At 47.7% G+C, this 18,181-nt stretch overlaps 1 protein-coding gene across 1 annotated transcript in view; it reads left to right on the forward strand.

Moving 5' to 3' along the window:
* LOC140476550 (uncharacterized) overlaps window positions 1–13,694 on the forward strand; it is a 32,081-nt gene extending 18,387 nt beyond the window's left edge. Inside the window, exons 4-5 of the mRNA XM_072569330.1 lie at window positions 1,091–1,148; window positions 6,504–13,694. Coding sequence (XP_072425431.1) covers window positions 1,091–1,148; window positions 6,504–12,473 — 6,028 coding nt within the window. The 3' untranslated portion in view covers window positions 12,474–13,694. The remainder of the gene's footprint in view (window positions 1–1,090; window positions 1,149–6,503) is intronic.
* The last annotated feature ends 4,487 nt before the right edge of the window (window positions 13,695–18,181 follow it).

Genomic DNA, 18,181 nt, shown 5'->3' on the forward strand with positions numbered 1-18,181 from the left:
CCCTAATCCCAACCTGGAAATATAAAACAAATTCTGCAAAAAGCCTAAAATCTGTGATGGACCAGGCCAGACCCCCTCAAAACACTTGCATGTGTGTCAATGTGTGCATGTGTCTCTGTGCGTTTGCATGTGTACTTGGGTGTGTGTCTATGTATTCTAACTTTATAAAGTATTCTGTTCTCTTTTGTTTGTGCTTCATTCTGTAATCTTACAAATAAATTCTGTGTTATTTAAAACTAAGTGATTGAGCCAGCTGCATCATTCCTAGAATATCCACCATCCACCTGCTTAAAACAACTCGCAAAGTTAGGGTCCAGGCTACTGACTTGATGTGTTTTGAAGGGATTTGGCCTGGTACAAAACAATTTGATGATAAATTCATCATTCTGATAATGTTGGTGATCCAAAGTTATTCAGATAATCTATGTTTCAGGCGTTTTGTATTCTTAAGGATTTTTCAATACGAATGTTTAAGCAGGGGCATAGTTTATTTTTCTGGTCAAATAGGTCCCTGACACTCTTGAGAGCACGCAGTGCAATGAATTCCAGTACAAAACCTTATAGAAAATCTATGGGCAAAGTCAAAGATAACAGTCTTCAGAGCAATATCTTATGCAATTTGTATTGGCAGTCACACAGAAAGCCACATACAAACAAACATGGACAGAAATATTACAAGTAAATAGATCTAGCACACACATCAGGCACCTAGATACAGGTACAATCATGTGCACAAACTTAACCAGCCTCAGAGACATTCTTTCCAGAGACATTCCTGGAAAGTTACACAGGCAATATATATAGAGAAAGACATACACCCAACACCCCTCATGTACACACAAACACAAATACACAGAATCAGATACACACACACATGCATACCCACACCCACCAAAACACATGCACACAAACCGACACACTCACACAGACACATAGGCATATACAGATCCTCACACAGCATTACAGCAACAGACTTACATGGAACACACAAACAAAACCAATTGCGCAGAGATCAGATTTATGCATATTTATGTCCTTGAAACAAATTACATTTCAGAAAACATTTACTTTGGCTCTTATTGTTTTCCAGCAAAGCGCGCCAATTACTGAACCATTGGAATGATGCAGGTGTGACCGGGATATCAAAGGTACAAAGATCTTGAATCAAGTGCCATGAATAGATTGATTTATTTAATATTACTTTCCATATAAATCTTAAGAAGCATGCTAGGTTCAGAAGAGGAGGAAATCTGTCACTGTTCTTCTGGACAATTAATAATGTGGTAAGATTATTCAGGTTCAAGGTATATAGACAGATATGAGGTCAGAGAACATAGAACATAGAACAATACAGCACAGAACAGGCCCTTCGGCCCACGATGTTGTGCCGAACTTCTAACCTAGATTAAGCACCCATCCATGTACCTATCCAAATGCAGCTTAAAGGTCACCAATGATTCTGACTCTACCACTCCCACGGACAGCGCATTCCATGCCCCTGCCACTCTCTGGGTAAAGAACCCACCCCTGACATCTCCCCTATACCTTCCACCCTTCACCTTAAATTTATGTCCCCTTGTAACACTCTATTGTACCCGGGGGAAAAGTTTCTGACTGTCTACTCTATCTATTCCTCTGATCATCTTATAAACCTCTATCAAGTCACCCCTCATCCTTCGCCGTTCCAACGAGAAAAGGCCGAGAACTCTCAACCTATCCACGTACGACCTATTCTCCATTCCAGGCAACATCCTGGTAAATCTTCTCTGCACCCTCTCCAAAGCTTCCACATCTTTCCTAAAGTGAGGCGACCAGAACTGCACACAGTACTCCAACTGTGGCCTAACCAAAGTCCTGTACAGCTGCAACATCACTTCACGACTCTTGAATTCAATCCCTCTGCTAATGAACGATAATACTCCATAGGCCTTCTTACAAACTCTATCCACCTGAGTGGCAACTTTCAAAGATCTATGTACATAGACCCCAAGATCCCTCTGTTCCTCCACCTGACTAAGAACCCTACCATTAACCCTGTATTCCGCATTCTTATTTGTTCTTCCAAAATGGACAACCTCACACTTGGCAGGATTGAACTCCATCTGCCACTCCTCAGCCCAGCTCTGCATCATATCTAAGTCCCTTTGCAAATGACAAATGCCCTCCTCACTGTCCACAACTCCACCTATCTTCGTATCATCTGCAAATTTACTGATCCACCCTTCGACTCCCTCATCTAAGTCATTAATAAAAATTACAAACAGCAGAGGACCCAGAACTGATCCTTGCGGAACTCCACTTGTAACTGGGCTCCAGGCTGAATATTTACCATCTACCACCACTCTCTGACTTCGACCGGTTAGCCAGTTTTCTATCCAATTGGCCAAATTTACCTCTATCCCATGCCTCCTGACTTTCCGCATAAGCCTACCATGGGGAACCTTATCAAATGCCTTACTAAAATCCATGTACACTACATCCACTGCTCTACCCTCATCCACATGCTTGGTCACCTCCTCGAAGAATTCAATAAGACTTGTAAGGCAAGACCTACCCTTCACAAATCCGTGCTGGCTGTCCCTAATCAAGCAGTGTCTTTCCAGATACTCATAAATCCTATCCCTCAGTACCCTTTCCATTACTTTGCCTACCACAGAAGTAAGACTAACTGGCCTGTAATTCCCGGGGTTATCCCTATTCCCTTTTTTGAACAGGGGCACAACATTGACTACTCTCCATTCCCCTGGTACCACCCCCGTTGCCAGTGAAGATGAGAAGATCATTGCCAACGGTACTGTAATTTCCTCTCTTGCTTCCCACATAATCCTAGGATATATCCCGTCAGGCCCGGGGGACTTGTCTATCCTCAAGTTGTTCAAAATGTCCAACACATCTTCCTTCCTAATAAGTATCTCTTCTAGCTTAACAATCCATTTCACACTCTCCTCTTCAACAATACGGTCCCTCTCGTTCGTAAATACTGAAGAGAAGTACTTGTTCAAGACCTCTCCTATCTCTTCCGACTCAATACACAGTCTCCCACTACTGTCCTTGATCAGACCTACCCTCGTTCTCATCATTCTCAGGTTTCACACATACGCATAAAATGCCTTGGGGTTATCCTTGATCCTATCCGCCAAGGATTTTTCATGCCCTCTCTTAGCTCTCCTAATCCCTTTCTTCAGGTCCCTTCTGGCTATCCTGTATCCCTCCACTGCTCTGTTTGAACCCTGTTTCCTCAACCTTATATAAGCCTCCTTCTTCCTCTTTACTAGACATTCAACCTCCCTCGTCAACCAAGGCTCCCTCACACGACCATTTCTTTCCTGCCTGATCGGTACATACATATCAAGGACACGTCGTATCTGCTCCTTGAAAAAGTTCCACATTTCCACCACATCCTTCCCTGACAGCCTATCCTCCCAATGTATGCTCCTCAAATCCTGTCTTACCAGCATCGTAATTTCCCTTCCCCCAGTTGTAAAATCTACCTTGTTGTGCGCACCTATCTCTCTCCATAACCAAGGTGAAAGTCACAGAATTGTGGTCACCATCACCAAAATGTTCACCCACTAACAAGCCCACCACTTGTCCCGGTTCATTACCGAGTACCAAATCCAATATGGCCTCCCCTCTGGTTGGACAATCTACATACTGCGTTAGAAAAGCTTCCTGTACACACTGCACAAACACCGCCCCATCCAATCTACTTGATCTAAAGAGCTTCCAATCAATATTTGGGAAGTTGAAGTCGCCCATGACTACGACCCTGTGGCTTCTGCACCTTTCCAAAATCTGTTTCCCAATCTGTTTCTCCACATCTCTGCTGCTATGGGGGGCCTATAATAAACACCCAACAAGGTGACTGCACCTTTCCTATTTCTGACTTCAGCCCATACTACCTCCAGAGGCAGATCCCCCTCAAACTTCCTTTCTGCAGCCGTTATACCATTTCTAATTAGCAATGCCACCCCCCCTCCTTTTTTACCACCCTCCCTAATCCAACTGAAACATCTGCAACCAGGAACCTCCAACAGCCATTCCTGTCCCTCATCTATCCACGTTTCCGTGATGGCCATTACATCGTAGTCCCAGGTACCGATCCACACCTTAAGTTCACCCACCTTATTTCTGATACTCCTTGCGTTGAAGTATACGCACTTGAGCCCATCTCCGTGTCCGCAAGTAGTCCCTGTCAGTGCTACCTTCTCCACAGCCTCCCTACAGTCTTGGGCATCCTGACACACAGCTAGCTTACTTGCTGGACTACAAGTCCGGATCCCATCCCCCTGCCAAATTAGTTTAAACCCCCCCGAAGAGTGCTAGCAAACCTACCCCCCAGGATATTGGTGCCCTTCTGGTTCAGGTGCAACCCGTCCTGTTTATACAGGTCCCAGCTTCCCCAGAATGCAGTCCAATTGTCCAAATACCTGAAGCCCTCCCTCCTACACCATCCTTGCAGCCACGTGTTCAACTGCACTCTCTCCCTATTCTTTGCCTCACTGTCACGTGGCACCGGCAACAACCCAGAGATGATGACTCTGTCTGTCCTAGCTTTTAGCTTCCAGCCTAACTCCCTGAGCTCTTGAATGACCTCCCCACCCCTCTTCCTACCTATGTCGTTGGTGCCAATGTGTACCACGACTTCTGGCTGCACACCCTCCCCCTTAAGGATTCTGAAGACACAGTCTGAGACGTCTCGGACCCTAGCACCCGGGAGGCAACAAACCATCCGAGAGTCTTGCCCATGTCCACAGAACCGCCTGTCCGTCCCTCTAACTAGAGAGACTCCTATAACTAGCGATCTCCTCCTCTCCCCCTTTCCCTTCTGAGTCTCAGAGCCACAGACCCCTTCACTGCAGCTTACACCTGCAAGGCTGTCCCCCCCAACAGTTTCCAAAGCTGTATACTTATTTTTTAGGGGAACGACCACAGGGGAACCCTGAACTGCCTGCTTCTTCCCCTTCCCACCTCTAACTGTTACCCAGATACCTCTGTTCTCCGGCGTAACTATGTCCCTGTAGGTCAATACGGAAAATATTACCCAGCCCATTAACACAACACTGATACTCTATCGTTCAATCTGCTCTCATGTTCAGAGAGGAAGGATATATTAAGACCCTAATTTGAAACACACACACATACATGGTCATTCTTGAAGTGTGTAAACATAGCGCACTTGAGTTGGAAATCATTATTACCTGCTTCATTTGATCTTTTAATGAATCAGTTCTGAAGAACTGAAAGCTTTGACAACACAATGGTCACTTTATTCAACTGCAGATACAGCCTTGATGTAGATATAAAATGGAAGTTGTCAGTGGAGTGAATCTACTTTGCTGATATAAAATCAGAAATGCTATAAAATGATTTGAAAAATTCTTTCCATCAGGAGGCTTTGGAAGACCATAAGACATAGGAGTGGAAGTAAGGCCATTCGGCCCATCGAGTCCACTCCGCCATTCAATCATGGCTGCTGGGCCCTTCAACTCCACTTACCCGCATTCTCCCCGTAGTCCTTAATTCCCTGAGACAACAAGAATCTATCAATCTCTGCCTTGAAGACATTTAGCGTCCCGGCCTCCACTGCACTCTGCGGCAATGAATTCCACAGGCCCACCACTCTCTGGCTGAAGAAATGTCTCCGCATTTCTGTTCTGAATTTACCCCCTCTAATTCTAAGGCTGTGTCCACGGGTCCTAGTCTCCTCACCTAACGGAAACAATTTTCTAGTATCCACCCTTTCCAAGCCATGTATTATCTTGTATGTCTCTATTAAGTCTCCCCTTAATCTTCTAAACTCCAATGAATACAATCCCAGGATCCTCAGCCGTTCCTCATATGTTAGACCTACCATTCCAGGGATCATCCGTGTGAATCTCCGCTGGACACGTTCCAGTGCCAGTATGTCCTTCCTGAGGTGTGGGGCCCAAAACTGGACACAGTACTCCAAATGGGGCCTAACCAGAGGCTTTATAAAGTCTCAGTAGCACAATGGTGCTTTTATATTCCAAACCTCTTGAGACAAGTGACAACATTGCATTCGCTTTCTTAATCACAGACTCAACCTGCATGTTGACCTTTAGAGAATCCTTGACTAGCACTCTCAGATCCCTTTGTACTTTGGCTTTACGAATTTTCTCACCGTTTAGAAAGTAGTCTGTGCACAAATATAACAAAGACACAGACAGATACAGACTAAGAGAGACCCTCCACAGTTTCCTAAACAGCCATTCCCCAGAGCCAGGCAAACACCAAACAGTAGGAGATCTTCCCACATGCTGCTCCCCTCAAACATTCATTGGATTAGGTCTGTGTGTGTGGGGGGGAGGGGGTAGGGGGGAAGGGGGGAAGGACTTGGATGACATGATGCCAGTGCCAGCTAAGGTAAAACACAGACTGGAAGTTAGCTACTCCATTAAATACACTGTTAGGTCATTTGCACTCTAGATTATTCCATAGACTCTCCCTATTTGTTTGTATCCCCCGACCCCCAACTCCAGGTAAACAACAACAATTTCCAGGCAGTTGGAGAAGAGATCGATGGCTCCTTCCCAGACGGTAAGGATCACACAGTGATCCTCAGGATGGAATCTGATCAGATTGTGCAAGATGCAGCCGATTGGATCTACAACAAACCGAAAATCCAGGCCGGGGAATACAGGACCCTGCTAGAGTGGAACGGACGAGGCTTCACTTATCTGAAATCGACATCCCAGGGGAGTGTCCCCGAGGTGACCAGCCGCTCCAAGCTGGTGGTCGTTGGCCATGGCTCAAGCCAAGAGGCCACCTTGGGAGAGCTGACCACCCATCAGCTCTCTGAGGCAATCCTCGCTCTCCGTGGAGCTGAATCACCGCTCTCCTTCCCCAGTAAATCGGTGCAGTCTCTCAGCCTGGTGGCCTGCAATGTTGGAGCGGGCTCTGAAGGTGAGCTCTTCGTCCGGGATCTTCTGATTGACCTACGGAACCATGGACTGGAGGTGGGCTCCCTGTCGGCCCGGACCACCAAGGTCAGCGTCCTCCCAGACGGCACCAAAGTCACATCAGATTCCGGTGAAGACTGGCTCCGGCATGAAGCCAGTCACCGACGTCGGGTGAGGCTGGGTGAAGATAACCAGCTTGAAGACCTTGGTGATGAGGATCTGTACTGGGCACACACACTCGACCCAGATGAAGAGATCCACCCTCTGGTAGACAACCCAGAATATTTAATTTGGTCCCATGATGGGGAACGATACCTGATCCCGGACACAAAATTGGATGAGATCATTCAGGAGAAAAGCATTGAAATATTTGAAATGGCCAAGGATGTGGAGGTGGAGCAAGTTGCGAAGACAAGAGGATCTGGTCAGAATGAAGAAACTGTTGAAGTGAGAGTATTCCGGAACTTTCCACAGTATCTGGCCAATGTGAAAAAACTGATCGAGGAAAGTCAAGACCTGAGATTTAGGCTTCTCGAATCAGAATGGAATAAGGTGGAAGTGAGGAGGGCATGGGAAAGGCTAGGGATCCCTCACCTGGACAAAAACAATATGATTGAAATATGGGGCAAGATTTTCGAAAACAGTGTTCCAAAACCTACGGAGGCACTGAAGAAAATAATACACAGGGCATACTGGAATGTTATGACCAGAATGAGGAATGAAAACCGATTCATACAGTTTGGTGAATTCACTTTGAAGATCAATCTCGAGAACTTTTACATTGAGCCGTACATCCTCCCGGGAGGTGAATTCCCGAGGGGAGAATTTGATCCAACCTACAGGGGTCTTTTACAGAACATGAATGCAGCCAAGAGTTTCAAGCAGAATGCCATAGCCTGGGTGACTGGAGAGACGGATAAGATCAGTCAGAATGTCAATGAACATGATGCAGTGATAGTGGCGGCAACTCACTTAGCGGAGGTGGTGAGGGATCCCAGGATGGTGCTGATGAACTCTCTGCTTGGTGATCTGCTCCGAAATGCCCGAGTTTTCCGCAACCCCATGGCCGGTGGGGGTACCTGGGGGACTAACCATGCCAAAATCGGCCTGGAGGCAGTCCCATTGGACATGGTGAGGGATCGATCCCGGGGAGTCTTGAGAAAGTGGATGGTGGGAAAGTCGGCACATTTCAGACTGACACAGGACAGCCACAACCTGCCACCAGAGCCTGATCAGAATATTTTGGACAACCTCCTCAGGGACCAGGTTTCCAACCACCTACCGAAAACTCCAACAATGCAGAGTCAACTCCGGCAAAGTCTGAGCCGGGATATGATCGACTACATGAGCCAATTGGAAGACTCGGTGCTGGGGAAGAGCCTCCGACCAAGGCTGGCTTTGAAAATGGCTGAGGATAGACGGTATTTAGAGAGGGAGGTAATGCAGAGCGTGAAATCGCAAGAGGAGCTGGACAGGGTGGAGTATGAGGTTGTGCAAGACTCCGCCCACTTCGAAAAGGGCAGTTTAACTGTCGAAATCCAGAGCAAAAGTGACCCTTCTATCGTGAAGGAGCTTCAAATCCCAACCAAGGTGGAGAAGCTGGCATCGGAGGAGCTGCTGGATGACCATTTCCAGAAGCTGGACCAGGTCTCAGAGGGTGAGAGTCAGGCCATGGAGAGAGTTAACCATGCCCTGGGCATCTATGGCATCCTCATGGGATTCCAGGGAGCCCGAGCATTCCTGGAGCAAGGCCGCGATGTGGAGGGTGGCATCATGCTGGCACAGGGGGTCCACGGACTGGGCGAATTGGCGGGCATCAACCGGGCCATTTCGGGACTTCTCGAGGACTCTGCCAGCCGTGCCCTGACCAGTATCGCTGCCCGAATGGAGGGCGAAGCAGCCGAGAGCCTCCTGGGACAAATGTCCAAGCTGGGGAAGGTCACTGAGGCACCAGTGCTCTCCACCGCTTTTGCCGCCTTCAACATTTACGAGGACGTGGCGAGGGAGAACCCGCTCGGATATGCTGACGCAGCACTGGACGCTGCCATCTTACTGACGGGGCTGGCCGGGCCAGAAATGGCCCCTGTCACCCTGGCTCTGACCATCATCAGACTCGGCCTGGACCCTCTCTACTCAGAGATTAAGGGCAGCCTGGACTCCTTACCCCCGGGGGCATCGACTGGTCAGCGCTGCCTCGCAGTTCTCAAGGGCATTGCCCTCGCTTTCCGAGATATTGCTCAGAGTCTTTTGGATGTGGTGGGTGAGTTCTCCCCGTTGTCTCTGATTTACAGAATCCCGGAGCTGGACGAGCAACATCGCAAAGATATGAAATTCATCGAGGAGCTGAAGAGTGCTGAGAGTTATTTTACAGTCACCGAGGACACCCAAGCTGATGGGTGCCATGGGATGGTTAATTTCTTATCCGGGAAGGATTCTGCCTTTGGGGGAGCACTGGACATTGAGCTGGACGATGCCAATTGTATGACAGTCCGGATGCCGGATCCAGTAGGTTCCGGAACCATTGAGAGAAAGCACTGTTTCCCCACTCACTGCTCCGTGAACGACCTGGTCGCCGGCGTGGGAGAGACCCAACGAGTTCACTTGATCAAGAAATCTGTCACTCTGCTGTTCTTCATCCACGTGCACACCCAGGAGGTCATCGGATCCCTGACCGAGGACCGCAGCACACTACACGGCTCTTACACCGGCAATTCCCGGCCGAACCGCTTCTACACCGTCCAGGAACTCCCTAAGGGAGCCAAGCTCACATACTCCCTCTCCGACTATTACTACAGTCTCCGAGGACGGGACGGTGGGGATGCCTTCTACCTCGGGCCCCAGAGGAGCAGCGTGCAGGGGGACAATGGTCAAGATCTGTACTTCATTCCCGAGTGGGGAGGAGTGACTGATATCGATAATCACGCAGTGGACGGTGCGACAGATTGGCTCCTCTTCAATGTCTCCTTTGGTCAGATCTCCGCCAAGAAATCCCAGCACCACCTGAGGCTGTTCTTTGGCAATCAGCATCAAGTGTGGGTCAAGAACTGGTTCCTGGGAGACGAGTACCGTCATATGAAGTTCAGGAGCAACGATTACGTCACCTTTACCATTGGTGATGCCACCTTGAACAACTGGATTGAACTCCAAGCGATCTCTCTCGACTTCTCACCCATTGACGACAAACCAGAGACTGTAGACCTGAGTGAAGTGAGTTGGAGCTCTGTTATCTCAGTGATTGGTACGAAACATGGGGATACCATCCGCGGCAATGATTTGGGTAACGTATTGCGGGGTGGCCAGGGTGCCAACTACCTGGAGGGGCGTGACGGGAGGGACACCTACGTGATCGAGGCGGACAAGGCCTGCGACACCATCAATAACTGGTCGAGCGATGAGGAATGGGACACAGTCCATCTGCCTTCCGATCACCAGAACCTCGGTGTGACCGTTAGGGACAACGGCGACCTCGAGATCCGTGACACGGTTTCCCAAGCGGGGGCCTGTGTGATTCTCCAGAACTGGCGAGGAGGTTGGGCCTGGCAGCACGTCACCTTCATCAGCGGCGACTTTGTCATGTTCCAAGTGTCAAACACCTCTTCAAGGCCGGAGATCAAACCAATGATTGTAGACTTCAGTGGCCGAGAGTCCGGTGTAGAATTTCACCTGGCCACATTTCCCGGGAACCAGCAGATCATGACAGTGTTGGGATCTCACCACAATGACCGGTTATACGGGAATGATAGAAACAACGTGCTGAGTGGGATGGGGGGAGCGGATTTTCTGAAAGGGGGAGGTGGCAGCGACACCTACATTATCGATTGCCAATGGACCTGGTTGTTCCCAATCACCATTGACAATGAGGACACAAAGGAGACGGTGGATTTCCTTTTGCTACCTGAAGACTTTGAGGATTTAGTGTTTGAACCGAATCCACCCAATGCTTACCTTCGGAACCGAAAGCAGTCCCCCTGTTTAATCATCCTGATGGACTGGTTCAAGGATGGGGCACATCGCCACTTGATGTTGCGTAGTCAGGATGGTGTAGTTTTTACGCTCCCGGATCAATACATCCAGGAAACCGTCCCTTCCGTGTCACTGCCTAATATTTCCTTGCCACTGTTACCTATTTACATCCCACCGCCGCCTCCTATCTCCTACCACAACCTCATCCCTCAGGTCTTTGCGGTGGACAAGTCCAACTCCAAGCTGCACACCGTTCTTATAGATGCCCGGAGCCAAGCGTTGGCTCACGCTGTCAAACTGATTGGCTCCTCCCAACAGAACTGGATCTACGGCAATCAGAGAAACAATTATATTGACTGTGGTCCAACAAACTGCCATGCAGAGGGGGGCAATGGTAGTGACACATACGTCCTGACTAAGGGCACGTGCACCATCAACAATTACGCCGAGGACCTGCACATGGATCAGATTCTGGTTCCGGCGAAATTCACCCAAATCCGGGTGTGGAGCATGTGGACACACATCCACCTGAAAACCCCGGGTCTCTCCTGTACCCTGTTCAAATATCTGCAGGGGGAGGCATACCAGCACCTGGTGGGACGGAGCAGTGACGGGGTCTGGTTCACTTTCACCAAGGACGGGCTGCAGACTCTCTATGTGGACATGGCACTGCAAGGCAGCCAGCACCTGAACCTCTCGTCCGTGCCCTCCCTGGATAAGGTCGTCTCAGTCCATGGCCAGCGCCAGCAGCGCAATGTCATCATCGGCAATGCGCTGCCAAACGCCATCATCGGGGGCTCCGACACCGACGTGCTGGAGGGACGTGGAGGAGACGATACCCTCCAGGGGTCAGCTGGGGAGGACTATCTGTCCGGGGGTCAGGGAGCCGATGAAATCCACGGCGGTGAAGGCACAGACTGGATCCTGGGCGGTGCCGGCAACGATATCCTTTACCCGGGACCGGGGGCAGACCGAGTTCACAGTGGAAGTGGTTCAGACACCATCTTGTTTGCGGGAGATCCTGAGAAGGGCCGGGGGGTGCTGGTGAACCTGGAGGTTGGCTTCGGCCTCGGGGCGGATGCCGACGGCGATTTGTACTACGCAGTGGACAACGCCATCGGCACCAGTTACGCCGACGTGCTGATCGGATCAGGAGGGGACAACGTCCTGAGTGGGGAAGGGGGAGATGACCTCTTCCTCCCTTTGGATGGTCGGGACACCCTGAAGGGTGGAGAAGGAGCCGATGTGTACCACCTGGATGGCACGAGAGGCCTCAAGATGATTGACAACTACGCAAAAGATCGGAAATACGATACCATCGTCCTGGGCAGTCGGCGCACGAAGGACAACCTCTTCCTGGACAGACAGGGAATGCAGCTCATGGTGACACTCTTAAACATTCAGGAAGGTGACTTTTCCGGTTCACTCCTCATCAGAGATTGGTTTATGCGGCCGGAGAACCGGCACATCATCGTGCAACTTGACAAATCCTATAACATGGAGGATCTGGTCTCAGAAAAGGTTCATCCCCGGCCAGCAAATCGGTTTGTCCTCAATTTCAAAACTTTCTATGGAGAAAGGAAGTAGCCCCACCCGTTAAAGCCCCATGTAAGGCCGACTGAATTAACTGCCCTCGATCTTCACGATTCAGAACACACTTAATTCAAGTGTTAAACCGAGACAGAAAATCACAACTTGAATCATGTTTTGAAATGTTTTTGAATGATGCTTGAGATCGTCTGGACAAAAATATCTAGCTCCAAAGAATCTGAACCATTTATACTGAAAGACACTGGCTGTTAGCTTGTCAATCAATCCCAATTGGCCTTGGAAGCTGTGGGGATCTATTGGCCCTGGTTCAATCCTGCTTCTAATTCCTCAAAGCCGCACACTTTCAAAATTTCCCTTTTGTTTGTAGTCAGCTGATACCTATGTATGGATAGAAATCACTATCTGCACATGTAACTAGCTCAGCTCCTATGTATAATATTTCCAGGTAAGACCAAACAATGTGTCTCTTTGGCTGTTCACACGAGGCACAATACTGACTGTAATGAGTAAACTTGAGCTTACAGAAATCACAGTAGTGTGTCAATCAATAGATGTGGTTATGATTGGACAACTTTTACTGAACAACACTGAATGTGCTCAAAAGTACACCGAAAATATATCCTAGCTTACCTGTCTTGTTCACAACATGACTCTCTCATGCTTGACTGTCCATGCTTTGCATCATCCCTGTATTAGATAAAGCTTGGGTGACAACAGTTCCCTCAAGCATTCTCTGTGGTAACACCTTGATCAGTCAAGCTGACTTACTAACAGTTCAGCGCCATTTTCTCACGCAGCATTAACTATTTCTCCTTTCGATATGTAGTATTCTGAGATCAGTCCTGAATACAAGCAAGATATGAATCATTCCAGTATTTTTTATTTTTAGCTATATTCAATTTCTGTACAAACAAGTAAATGTTTGTAGACCTGAAACAGAGATACAATGAAGAAGAAATTTGGATTATCAACAGCATAGTTTCATTCTAAATGAATATTTCAAGTCTTAAACATCTTGTTTTAATTAATGCTGAAGCATGGACAGCATCTAGATCCCTGGTCCTTTATCCATGGCAGTGCCTTGGTCAAAGGGTTGACTTGTCAACTGACCAGCACCTGCATTTCTCCTCTAAGAAAAGTTGCTATAATCATTTGAAATTTTGCACTGTCGCATTTATCCTGATAAGTGAAGAACAAATAGTTTCAGCAATATGTCTCTCCTCGCAGTACTTAAATAAAATCTATAAATCTTCAAAACTGTTTCTGAGAAATTGTTGGTTACTTTAAGTTGTTATTGTCATGGCCATTTTGGCTTATATTACAATATCTCCAGGAAATCATCATTAGAGCAGTTTTGGATGGTTTGACATGTATGCTTCTGCAATGGTAAAGGACATATTTGAAATATTGTTGAGATAGTCAGGAGTATATTGATGGAATAGTTAATGAAGTTAACAGAATACTGCCATATATATTATCCGCTAATTTGCAGCTACGCTGGATCACGTGATGTCACTGTACTAACCAGTCTACATTACTGAAGCTTGTTAAATGCTTTAGTAAAATCCATAAAAACAGTGTCTACCACTCTGTCTTCATCAATCTTCCTTGTCACCTCTTCAAAAAATTCACTTCAGTTCATGAAAACCATTTCCTACACACAAAGCCATGTTGACTATCCCTAATCAGTCCATGCCTTCCCAAATGCATACAAATCTTGCCCCTCAGGATGCCCTCCAACAACCTACCCACTGCTGATATCAGGCTCACTGGTCTATAGTTCCCTGGATGTTCTTGTCCACGTTTCTTGAATAAAATCTTGTAACTCTATTAGCCACCCTCCAGTCTTCCAGCAACTCACCTGCGACTATCAATGATACAAATATCTCAGCAAGGCACCTGGTAATCTCTTCTCTTGCTTCCCACAAAATTCTGGGACATACTGATCAGGTTCCAGGGATTTATTCATCTTTATGCATTTTAAGGGTTCTAGAACCTCAGCTGCTGTAATTTGGCTACTTTTCAAGGTATGACTATTTATTTTCCCAAGTCCTCTAACTTACATATCCTTCTCCACAGTAAGTACTGATGCAAAACATTTGTTGGTATCTCAGCCATTTCCTGTGGTTCCACACTTAGATGGCCTTGGTGATCTTTAAACATCGATAACACAATTTGTGTCAAGCAGCCGCTTCCCAGCATTAGCAGATGAAAACATGAAATGAGCTTATAATATCAACTGACATATTCTGAGGAAAGATGTACATTTGTTTAATAATCTTATGTTCACTTCCACCAGACACTTCTGTTCAAGTTTATAATTAATAATTTGGCTGTCTCTCTCTGCGCCTGTGGTTCAGTCACTGTCTCTCTCTCTCTCTCTCTCTCTCTCTCTCTCTCTCTCTCCCCCTGTCTGTGGCTCTCACTCTCTTGCATTTGCACTGAGGTCCCTCAGACTGGAAGATGCTCATAATAAAAAATGTTTGTATTCCTTCTGCATTATGTTTTTACAGTTATTTGTAAAATAACTGTTTTGTAAGGAGACACTTTATTGCACTGTCTGCAATTTGTAATCTACTCTCAAAAGAATTCAAAAGTGGAGGAGATGAGATTAGTACTGGGTATGTTCATCTCCTTCTTCTTGTATCTTGGGGCAACATCGAATGGGATCAGACAAAAACTGCTCTGTTTCTCCAAAGACCTTGTTTAAAGAATAAAACAACTGTGCAGCCTGAGTCATGCTCCCGCGAGGAGGTTGAGCAATTCATTAACTTCACAAACACATTCCACCCCGACCTTAAACTCACCTGGACATCTCTGACACCTCCCTTCCCTTTCTGGACCTCTCCATCTCCATTAATGACGACCGACTTGACACTGACTTTTTTAGAAACCCACCGACTCCCACAGCTACCTGGATTGCACCTCTTCCCACCCCACCTCTTGCAAAAATGCCATCCCGTATTCCCAATTCCTCTGCCTCTGCCTTATCTGGTCCCAGGAGGACCAGTTCTACCACAGAACACACCAGATGGCGTCTTTCTTTAGAGACCGCAATTTCCCTTTCCATGTGGTTAAAGATGCCCTCCAACGCATCTCGTCCACATCCCGCACCTCCACCCTCAAATCCCACCCCTCCAACCGTATCAAGTTCAGAAGCCCCCGGGCCTCACCTTTCACCCTACAAACCTTCGCATAAACCACATTATCTGACGACATTTCCGCCACCTCCAAACAGACCCCACCACCAGGGATATATTTCAGTCCCCATACATTTCCGCTTTCCACAAACCATTCCCTCCGTGACTACCTGGTCAGGTCCACGCCGCCCAACAACCCACCCTCCTGTGCTGGCACCCTCCCCTGCCACCGCAGGAACTGTAAAACCTGTGCCCACACCTCCTCCCTCACCTCCATCCAAGGCCCCAAAGGAGCCTTCCACATCCATCAAAGTTTTACCTGCACATCCACCAATATCATTTATTGTATCCGTTGCTCCCGATGCAGTCTCCTCTACATTGGGGAGACTGGACACCTTCTCGCAGAGCGCTTTAGGAATATCTCCGGGACACCCGCACCAATCAACCCCACCGCCATGTGGCCCAGCATTTCACCTCCCCCTTCCACTCTGCTGAGGACATGGAGGTCGTGGGCCTCCTCCACTGCCGGTCCCTCACCACCCGATGCCTGAAGGAAGAACGCCTCATATTTTGCCTTGGAACACTTCAACCCCATGGCATCAATGTGGACTTCACTTCCCCATTACCCCTTCCCCCACTTTACCTCAGTTCCAACCTTCCAGCTCAGCACCGTCCCCATGACCTGTCCTACCTGCCAATCTTCCTTTCCACCTATCCACTCCACCCTCCTCTCTGACCTATCACCTCCATCCCCACCCCATTCACCTATTGTATTCTATGTTACTTTTTCCCCACCCCCACCCCCCTCTCATTTATCTCTCCACTCCGGAGGGTCCCTGCCTCTATTCCTGATGAAGGGCTTTTGCCCAAAATGTCGATTTTCCTGCTCCTCGGATGCTGCCTGACCTACTGTGCTTTTCCAGCAACACTCTAATCTAGACTCTCGTTTCCAGCATCTGCAGTCCTTGTTTTTGCTTAGCCTGAGAGATTGTCAGGAATTGATGTTTTCCCAAAGAAAATCTGCTGCTTGGGTGGCACTGGGAGGCCACAAGATGGTGGCATTGTACCACTTTATACACAAGAGGGACAGAGGGTGGCTCTGAGACTTTGATCATCAGCTTTTCATTAATTATTTATTTGTTCATTCATTCAAACTTCTCTCCAGGCCAAAGTTTGTCCCTTTGCAAGCAGAGATACACACACTCACACACACACACACACACACACACACACACGCGCTCTCACACACGCTCACATACATGCTCATACACACACACACGCTCATACACACGCTCACACACACACACGATCACACACACGTGCACACACACACACACACGCTCACACACACACGCTCTCACACACGCTCATTCACACGGTCATACACACACACGCGCTCACACATGCTCACACACACACACACATACGCTCACACACACGCTCACACACCACGTTCTCACACACACGCACATACACACGCTCACACACACGCTCACACACATGCTCACACATCACACTCACACACACACGCTCACACATCACGCTCACACACACGCGCTCACACACACGCTCACACACACATGCTCATACACACGCTCACACACACGTGCGCACACACACGCTCATATACACACACACGCTCATACACACACTCACACACACACACGCTCACACATACATGCTCACACACACGCGCACACACACACACACTCAAACACACACAGTCACACACGCTCACACACACACACGCTCACACACACTCATGTTCATTCACACACACGCTCATACACATGCTCGCACACACGCACACACACATGCTCACATGCACACATACACATACATGCTCATACACAAATACATAAACACGCACACATGCTCACACACACATGCACATACACACACAGGCACACCTGTACACACATACACGTAGAGACTCACATCAACATCGCTATCAGCATTGTAGCACTTTAAACACAAGAAGGGCAGACAGACAGCCAAATGCTGTGCTTTTCCAGCACCACCCTAATCTAGACTCTGGTTTCCAGCATCTGCAGTCCTTGTTTTTACCTAGACCTGAGGTGGGGAACCTGGGGCTTTCAGGCCATTGTCTGTGACCTTTTGAATGAATCCAAACTTTGCAGAACAAATCTTTTATTTTTTTATTAATTTGTTTCTTTCATCCTTTATTATTTTTATTTTAATCTTAAAATGAATGTATTTAAAATACCAGAGAGTAAAAGAAAATTCAACAAAATAATCCTCACAGACTGACCACCACAATTAAAAAATTGGTAAGTCATAAGGGCTATTTCGATACCTGCTATGCTCATAATTTAGTTATAAAGCGACTCAAGAATGTACGTTATCTTCCCCGCCTGACTGGCGCCACTACCGCCTGAGGCTGGTTGGTGAGAGCCTGTGGGTATCCAGTACGCCAGTGTTTATCAATTTATGACAACAGTGCACGTGGCTTTCCATTTGAAGTGAAATTTGAGAATAGTTAAACAGTCTAACCGTCATCGTCAGTTTTGTATCATGCTAAAGTTGGATGATGAGGTATTCAGTGTGGATTTGCCATATCAGTCTAAAGTGCATTGGCTATCG

The sequence above is a fragment of the Chiloscyllium punctatum genome, chromosome 4 (assembly GCF_047496795.1).
Source record: "Chiloscyllium punctatum isolate Juve2018m chromosome 4, sChiPun1.3, whole genome shotgun sequence".
Classification (NCBI taxonomy): domain Eukaryota; kingdom Metazoa; phylum Chordata; class Chondrichthyes; order Orectolobiformes; family Hemiscylliidae; genus Chiloscyllium; species Chiloscyllium punctatum.